Source organism: Lipotes vexillifer, unplaced genomic scaffold, assembly GCF_000442215.2.
Source record: "Lipotes vexillifer unplaced genomic scaffold, Lipotes_vexillifer_v1.1 scaffold657, whole genome shotgun sequence".
Classification (NCBI taxonomy): Eukaryota; Metazoa; Chordata; class Mammalia; order Artiodactyla; family Lipotidae; genus Lipotes; species Lipotes vexillifer.
The window spans coordinates 1529255-1539005 of NW_006774518.1; the positions used below are offsets into that span (position 1 = coordinate 1529255).

Here is a 9751-nt window from a genome sequence, read left to right on the forward strand (position 1 = left end):
ATATCCCGCTTCCACCATTTACTATGTGTTCTTGTGCCAGATACTTTACAGCTTAGTTTTCTCAACTATAAAATGGGAAATAAAATAAAATAAAATGGTAAAAATAACAGCATTTGTACAATCATGAGACAGGTTTTATCAGCACAGTGCCTGTAAAAAGAAACTATGGGTTCAACATTACCTTAAAACAAATATTGGGTTATTTAGATCCTATCAGGACATTTCTAGTTCAAGGTCATTGAAAAATAAATGCTAAGACTTTTTTTTATAAAGCCTCTTAGTGGAAAATTTTGTTCATTAGATTATACTTCTCATATGGGAGTTCTGTTTCTAGCCAGAGTTTTCATATAAAAGCATTATATACTATAGAATATTTAGGCCTTAAGTATGTTTTTATTTCTCATATTAGTTCGAATGTGCCTCATCTAAAAAGGTAAAACAAGTAGAGCAGGATTCACCTTTATATCCTGAAATCATTGGTAGAGTTCCAACTTGTTGGAGATTCCTCTTCACTCTTCTCTCAGATACCTACCCTTTCTACACTCTCCTCTAGGTCTTTTTTGGAGAGAATAGCAGCCAGCAGCAATGAAGTAAAGTTTCAGGACCTAATATTTTTAGTACTAATTCCTTCAGCCCTCTTCCACAATTGTCAGTAGCCAGAGAACTCTATTTCTGTCAAGAGAGCTCCCCAGAACTACACTCTCTATCCACCTACCCAGGAAGGTGCCAAAAACCCCACAGCGTACGTGGCAGTAAAATCCCAGTTATACTACTGTGTATCTCCTCCAAATTCTAAGGTTTAGTTCAATTTGAACACCTTTCCTTACCTCTAACCCTAGCTGTTGCCTAATTTGCTTCTATTCTCCTCCTGTCGTATTTGAATCTCTGGATTATGGCCTCTTGCTTTAAATGCTCTTCCGGTTGTTCACTTCCTGGCATGACCTCTGAACACAGATTTGGGCTTACATATTGGAATGCCACCACCGCATATTCCTCTTGTTTGACATGACTGTCTAATTTAGTTGTGCTGTGTCTTCATTCTTTAAAGGAATCTTCCAAAAGAACTGTTCTGCAGTACGTTGCTCAAGCTATTCCACTCCTGGGCTTAGCCTACCTCCTCTTGTGGAGAATCATTAACTAGAATTGACGATCAGTCTCTTTACCTGAATCTTCTCCCCCCACACTGTAATCATGGTTATTTCCCAAGCGTGTCCTCTTTTTTATTTTCATTGCCATAGACTAACCCATTTATTAGCCTCCCCCAAATTCTGCTATTTTGGTTTGATTTTAGCAGTCAACGGAGGAGGTACATCCACTGTCTCACAGAAAGCAGACACACAGAGGTGAAGATCATATGCAGAACAGAAAACTGAGAATGAGAGAGAGAATAAAGAGACATTGGTCTTACAGTCATTCATCTCACCCAGTATTTATCTTTTATTCAATGTTTTTCACGTTTTTCTATTTCCTTATGAATTTAAGTTCTTTACATTAATAGGTTTTCCCTCTTGTGAATTCTCTGATGTTGACTAAGGTGTGAGCTCTGACTGAAGGCTCTCCCACACTCACTGCATTCATAGGGTTTCTCTCCAGTGTGGATTCTCAGGTGTCGAATAAGGTGTGAGCTCACTCTGAAGGTTTTCCCACATTCACTACATTCATAGGGTTTCTCTCTGGTGTGAATTCTCTGATGCAGGATAAGATGTGAGTTCAGGCTGAATGCTCTCCCACATTCTTTGCATTCAAAGGGTCTTTCCCCAGTGTGAATCCTCTGGTGTCTAATAAGATCTGAGCTCCCCCCAAAGCCTTTCCCACACTCATTACATTCATAAGGTCTCTCTCCAGTGTGGATTCTCTGATGTCTAATAAGCTTTGAGCTGTGTCTGAAAGCTTTCCCACATTCATTACACTGATGGGTTTTCTCTCCACTGAAAATTGCTGCATGTTTAATAAGGTTTGGGCTCTTGAGAGATTTTCCATATTGGTGAATTTTTTCTCCAGCATAAATTCTTTGATGCTTAATAAAATCTGAATTCCATTTGAAACTTTGGTCATAGGTACTATGTTTACAAGATTTCTGGTGTGAAAATTCATTTGAGTTCAGATTTAAGCTTCTCTCACAACCATCATGGCTTATTATTTCACCTGTAAGTGTATTTTTGTGGGTGAGGATTTTACTAAAACCTCCATCCTGAGCTGATGATGGTTTTTGAGACTCCCCTGATTCTTTTTCCTGTTCTCTCTTTAACCTGCCTGTAGACTTACAGATGTCTTGAGGCTCAGCAGATCCTTCTGACACAAATCCTGAAATTCTTCCTGATATAATTCTCTGCGATTCCATTCTCTCATAAATTTCCAGCTTTGGCATGGATCCACTGTTTTCACTCTCATTATCTAAAATAATGATGAAAAAATAAAGGGGTAAATTCCTGTTTGCTGAGCTGATAGAAAATAAAACTTTGAGGTACACGCAAGATGGTTACCTATTGGTACTTCATTTGGCCATTCTAAAAATGTGTGGTCTTTGGAATGAGAGGACTGATGGATGAGGATACAAAAGAAAGAAAAATTGGTAAAAGCAAGTAATTTATGCAGTGGTTGGCAGAGAGAGGAAACAGACATCCAAGGATGAGCAGATACAACAGAAAAGATTAGGAAGAGGATCACCACCAGCAAGAACGGGGGTGGGGAACAAGATAAGGAGAAAGAACTATGCAATGTGACTGAGAGGGCTCTTGAGGAACTTTGGGTCTATTATATTTCTAGTGTTAGGCTTAGAGGATGAAAGGGAGGCACCATCTCAAAGAGAGCAGATGAGGACATAGATGCATTGAGAAAAGTAAAGTTATAATGACTCTGAGGTATGTATGTGGTGGGAGAAACCTCCATCCATCTATCCATCCAATCCACCCTTCCATTTCTTCTTCATCATTCATGGATAATCAAATTCTGTCATTTCTGCTAAATGTCCCCTATATACCTCCCTTTCTTTACATTTCTGTTACTATAGAACCTCACCGCTTCCTGTTTAGATAACTGTAACAGCCTCCTTGCTGTTCTGACTCTGAGCTATTCTTCTTCCCAGTCATCCTAAATACCCTTACCAGACTAACTGTCATTAAACCCAGTCATCCTGGGACTTCCCTATTGGTGCAGTGGTTAAGAATCTGCCTGCCAATGCAGGGGACATGGGATCCAGCCCTGTTCCGGGAAGATCCCACATGCGGCGGAGCAACTAAGTCTGTGCACCACAACTACTGAGCCTGTGCTCTAGAGCCCGCGAGCCACAACTACTGAGCCCACGTGCCACAGCTACTGAAGCCCACGCACCTAGAGCCCATGCTCTGCAACAAGAGAAGCCACCGCAATGAGAAGCCCATGCACCACAACGAAGAGTAGCCCCAGCTCGCTGCAACTAGAGAAAGCCCGCGCAGAGCAGCAAAGACCGAATGCAGCCAAAAATAAAACAACAACAACAACAAAAAACCCTGTCATCCTCTTACACCCTACTCAGAAACCCTTAATCTCTTCTACGACACACCTGAGCTCTTCAGACTGGTTTCCAGGACTATGATCTAGTCCTCAAAATTCCTACCTTCTAGCTCATCAACCATATACTGTGCTCATGACTCTATATTATGCTGGAATCAAGCAGCCCCTCTTTGTTATAGGGTGTCCTTTGTGTAGAATAAGCTAGGCAGTAAAGGGGGTTAGGCAGTGCTGGTCTTAGGGTGGGAAAATTTACAATTTTAGGTGGGGTGAACGGAAATGTTTCCAGAGCAAACTTGAAAGCAGAATTTGGGTAATTTTTAAAAAATTACTGTAATTTAATCTTGGGTTTATTTTTGGGACCCTATACACCTAAAAAAAGTCCATGAACTTTTTAAACAATGAGTTTTTGAATAGCAATGAGGATTCTGTGGAGGTAGTCAGTGCAAGTATGGCCAACTTTCTATAATAACATAAAAGAGCTTTATAAAACCAAAAGTAAAATAAACAAAGGCAACAATACGGATCTTGTTCTATGTATCTGTGAATTATATTCTATTTCTGAGTATATCATCACATATTTGCCTCTCTTTTTCTCTATCATTGTATGTGCTTCTCTATGAACATGTTTTGTTTCTGTGAATGTGTTTCTTTCCCTTTTGCTTCTTTTCTCATTCCCTGACATCTCAACTCATTCATTTTCTTTCCTTTAACTTGCTCATAACATGAAAACATCTCATGTTTTGGAAATATTATGGATAAAGAACAAATGAAAAAAAGGAGACATTTTGGATAAGAAACAAAGTTTTCTCTTTTTCTGGTTGGCCAATGACACACAAGAAAAATGTTCTCGATTTCTCATAAAGTAATAAAGGAAAGGACCATCTACAGTTATGAAGACTAACATGAGAAGGGAGGTTCACTGTCCCAGTTCTTCAGGGACGTGCACCACAGAGAGTATTGTCCCTTACCACGGTCCAGTAGGAGTTGGGGTTCTGAAGCACCATGAAGGACCTTGGTGTTCACTGGCTGGAACTGGACACTAAGTGGTGGTCCAGGAGGTGCCACTTTTCTCCTGAATAGTTCTTGTCCATGTCCACAGGCCGGAACCTGAGAAAAACAAAGTACATTTGAGCTTATGAGAGAATCCCTGTTGGAATTAAACATCTTCCAAAACCAAAGAGAACCTCCTGTAGTATTGGGTTGGCCAAAAAGTTCGTTCGGATCGAACAAACTTTTTGGCCAACTCAATAATATAAAACTGGGGAAGGAAGAATTAAGTCTGACTCAATTATAAAAGGTAGTATGGTACCAAACAGAGATGGAAGGAGACATAACTGCATACTGAACTACGAGTTCCTACAAAGCTCACTAGATATCAATCTCAGGCCCTTTTCTCCCTTTGTGGGACTCCACCCATCCTGGAGGTCTTAGATCTCCCATCCCCTTTGTACCTGGAGTACTGCTTCATCAGTGCCTCTCTCTAAATCTTCCAGTATGGTCACTGCCTCCTCTCCAGTCTCTGGGTAACGTTCATGCACCCAAGCCTGTAGATCACCTGGCAGGATGGTCAGGAACTGCTCTAGCACCAGTAGCTCCAGGATCTGCTCCTTGGTGTGGGTTTCTGGCTTCAGCCACTGACAGCAGAGCTCTCGCAGCCGGCTCAGTGCCTCACGGGGTCCTGGGGAATCCTGGTAGCAGAACTGCCTGAACAGCTGCCGGCAGAGCTCCTGCCTGAGGGTATCACTTCTCTGTAAGCAAGTGTCCTGCTTCCAAACAAAATCTTCCTTTTCAATCTTCACTATCAGAAGTCCTTCATCCTCTTGAAGGTTCTGAGCTGCAGCTTTCTTTGATTCTGTTGTCATCCTGAGATAAAATGTATGATCAGAATCCCACTTCTGCTCTGTGAAAGGCCTTTTTTAGTTTAAAGAGCTCTCCTGAGGGATAAAAAAATTGTTATTACTGTCTAGGAAGACAAAATATCACATCGTAAAAATAGTTATTCTTCATTATACACTTAAAAGCACTAAAATACCTGTTTTGTGGAATACAACTGTTGCATAATTTCTACCTAAAAGCAGCTTAAAATTTTATTTTAAAAATAAGATCATTTAAATTACAAATATTAAATATAAGACAATATAAGGCAATATTAAATGTTAACTTGTCATATGCAATTAAATTATTTATGAGTCATAAAGAAAATAACCATCAAAACAGAAAAATGACAGAAGTGCTTCATAAAGTTGGAGATGGAAAAGAGCACAGTAGGTTACAATGGTCAGGAGAAGCTTAATTAAAAAACTACCTTCTGATGAATGGATAGGATTTGACTAGGATGTGGGAGAAAGAAATAGGAAATTACAAGCAAGGAACAGCTCGAACAACTGGTTAATGGTAGGAACACAGAAGTGGGAAAGCAAAATGTCAGTAGGTTTGTATAAGGAAATTATAGAGACAAAGGCCCTATTGAAGAAAGCTTCAAATGTCAAGTTCATGAATTCAGAGTTTATCTTTTAGGCACTGGGGAGCCAACAAAAGCTTCTGAGCAGAATGGCCTGACAAACACTGTGGAGATATATTGTTTATTTCTAGGATGGACCACAATATGAAAAGATAGAAACATAAAGAGGCTACTATACTCATAAAAGTGTGGGGGAAATACAAGCTTAGAATGTTATAATTATCTATTCAGAATGTGGAACTAGGATTACTTATAAATCTCTTAAATAATAAAATAGGGCAACTTTTCTTGACAGCCAGAGGTTAACAATTTCAGTCAGTGTAACTAGCTTCTTCCCCAAAAGTCTCAGGTAGGTTTCCTTTTGTCCCAACAATTCCTTCTCTGCCTTTCTGGTTTCATGGCTCAGTCTATGTCCTGGACATTGAGGTCTATCGTATCACCAGTAAATTATAATAAACCAGCACCAAGACTTGCTTATCAGTCTTTTGTTAGTCTTTTTGTTAGATATGAGTTCCTCAAGTCTTATTAGCACTTTGGAATGGTCAGTCTGGTGACTGGACTGAAAAACTGAATAAAGGAATTGAGAGGTGAAGCCCCCGAGTACAATAGCAAAATACAAGTACCAATCTTTCATGTTCTTCTACTCAACATTTCACCAAGCTGACTACTGACTCTTGCACAGACATGTACGTTATTAAGAATCTTAACACAGCAAAGCATTGGGCTAGAAGTTATATGGCAGTGGTTTCCAAGAAAGTCTGAATTCAGAGCTGAGCTCACTGCCTAACTGTCATGTGGGAACTTTGTTAGAAACAGATTCCTTGGCCCTGCCCCTGGAGATGCTGACCTGGTTAGTATGGGGTATGCCTAGATATTCTCTATTCTGATGTACAGATATAAGGAATTTAAAAACGGATAAAGAAGATGTGGCACATATATACAATGGAATATTACTCAGCCATAAAAAGAAACGAAATTGAACTATTTGTAATGAGGTGGATAGACCTAGAGTCTGTCATACAGAGTGAAGTAAGTCAGAAAGAGAGAGACAAATACCGTATGCTAACACATATATATGGAATTTAAGGAAAAAAATGTCATGAAGAACCTAGGGGTGAAACAGGAATAAAGATACAGACTTACTAGAGAATGGACTTGAGGATATGGGGAGGGGGAAGGGTAAACTGTGACAAAGCAAGAGAGAGGCATGGACAAATATACATTACCAAACGTAAGGTAGATAGCCAGTGGGAAGCAGATACATAGCACAGGGAGATCAGCTCGGTGCTTTGTGACCGCCTGGAGGGGTGGGATAGGGAGGGTGGGAGGGAGGGAGACGCAAGCAGGAAGAGATATGGGAACATGTATATATATAACTGATTCATTATGTTGTGAAGCTGAAACTAACATACCATTGTAAAGCAATTATACTCCAATAAAGATGTTAAAAAAAAATAGTATTTGAGTTTGCAAGGAGTTTGCAAAATAGTTGGAAAGAAATGACATAAAACACACATGGATACAAAACATTTAAATAACAAAACAAGTTTCACGTGACACACACATTGAAAATGTTTGATAAATGTTGAAAGCCGAAGTACTAAACAAATTGCATGGTAGAGACACTGAATATCTTAATAGCTCTGAGGTAAGGAGGGAATGTGTGTGTATGTGTGCAAATATTTCCTACAGGTGGTGGGGCTTAAACTGGACAATAAAGGATGAGAAAGATCCAGAAAGGCAAAAAGGAAGGGAGAGCAAAGAGTTGAGGAAGTGGGAAAGAACAGCAGATTGATAATGAGAACAGCTTGCAGGGTATAATTGGAGTGACTAAGAATTGCACAACCTCTTATAAGGAATTCACCAACTCTACTCTGAGTTCCTACAGTTCCTAAAACAACATCTGTGGATGCAACACATATTAACCTGTATTATTTTTAGTTGTTTGGCTGTTTTCTTTTTCTTTTTTTTTCATCAATTGACTGGAACTCCATGAGGTTAAGGACCATGCATTATTAATATTTATTCTTAAGTTCCCACATTTGTTGATTTATTAGATAAAAATGTAAATTAGGAAATTTGAGTTTCCTAATTGCTTTGTCTTTTGGATATTCTCTATTTTAGATGATGAGACGTCCACTTAGAAAAACATTTCCAACAGGTATTAAGAGATTTTAATGGAAAGGAGTTAGGAATGGAAATACAAATTTAGATAAGATCCATGGAAAGGGCAGTTAAAGATAAATATTGAGGATAATTCTCCAAGGGTATGAAATGAAGATCACAGGCTCAGATTGAACCTTGGAAAACAGAGTTTAAGGGGGTGAAAGTAAGAACAAAATTTAGCAATGATAGAGGAGGAAAATGGGGGGTTAGAGCTATGGTATATATATCAGTCTCAATCTTTCATAATTTATTGGGACATTCTTTTGATATAGAGACCTAAGTTCACTTCTTGTTATGTTTTCTAGACGTGTTAAGTGTTTACCAGGTAGTGTCTTAAATCTTTATGGGCATTATCTCATTTAGCGTAGGAAGATGAACAGTAAAGTAGGCCTACAGAATCCACAATTCCTAGCTTAAACTTAGATTATCATGCTAAGCAGCTGATTCTACAACATATCTCCTCACATAGCTGAAAGTTCTGTCTTCAGATGTTTAATCACTTCTCATCCACCTAAAACAGTCCACAACTCTAGATAAAATCATCTAGTTCTCAAGGATTTGATATATACCCCCTAAAGCTGGGCTTCAGATGTCTTACTAATCTCAAGCTATTGAGATTTATTTATTGACCATCTAGTGCTTTACAATCATTGTGTTGGAGCAGAGTTACAAAAATAGCTAAGCAGATATGTAAACAAATGCCATTAGGACAGAGAGTAGGGAGTAATTAGTTACGTTGGGAAAGGTGGAAGTTTCGTAAAGTGCAGGCTTCCTGTTGGATGAGTAGGTTCCTGGTGAATGGGTAGGTTCTGGGTGTGTATGTTGGGGTAGGAGGAGGACGGGGGTGGGGGGGTAGTTTTGTTGGCGGAGGGATGGCAGTTAGGGGAAATCCAGAGAGCAGGGGATTCACAGCTCTCACAGCACCTTGTGTTTCTCAAATTGAGGCACTTGACAGTCTTAAAACTGCCTGATTTGCTGTCTTCTCTCTCATTCTAGAACGAGATATTGGTTTCAATATTGGCTTCGCGGCCTCCCCGCTACACAGGAAACACTAAATATTTACTGCGTGAGTAAATTTCATGAGGATGCCGGAATGTCCCCACTTTTCCTGCGAAAAAGCAGATTACTCCTCCCATGAGAAGCAGGAGTCAGGGGCGGACCGTGGGGCAGTTTTCTTCTGGCAGAACGCAGCCGATCCAAGACAGATGCCACCCTTCCTCGCCTTGCCCGACTGGGTCAGGCCACTCCTCTTACCACTGACCCTATAATCTCCGCAAGCAGGGATGCCCGAGCCCCCCCCCCAACCACGCCCTCTTAGCCCTCAACGATGACGTCACGCGCGGCGGAGGTAACTATGGAAACCCATATCCTTTCCCGAAATAGGAGGGCGCGAACGCTCTCCCAACGCCAAACCTAGTTCCACCTTTCCTCGGGATTCCTCTGAGGTCCCGGTCCAGAGCGCCACAGGGCTGCTGCAATCCCGAAGGGAACATGATAGGGACTGGGTGTTTAAAGGGGACAAAGGGCCGGACATCTGAGGCCCCAGAGCCGGACTCACCTCTCCCACAGGGCTGGTTCCGATCGGACACTTCCGGTGGAAGGACGGAGCTGCAATACCCCCCCCCCCCCAGG

General features: G+C 40.6%; 1 protein-coding gene across 1 annotated transcript; it reads right to left on the reverse strand.

Annotated features, from left to right (window-relative positions):
- Positions 1-1407: 1407 nt before the first annotated feature.
- Positions 1408-9712, reverse strand: ZNF165 (zinc finger protein 165). Its single transcript, XM_007449254.1, has 4 exons — positions 9678-9712; positions 4944-5426; positions 4461-4599; positions 1408-2394 (listed from the first exon to the last, which is right to left on the reverse strand). Exons 2-4 carry the CDS (start codon positions 5352-5354, stop codon positions 1487-1489), a joined length of 1458 nt encoding a protein of 485 aa, XP_007449316.1. The 5' UTR covers positions 5355-5426; positions 9678-9712; the 3' UTR covers positions 1408-1486.
- Positions 9713-9751: the final 39 nt, after the last annotated feature.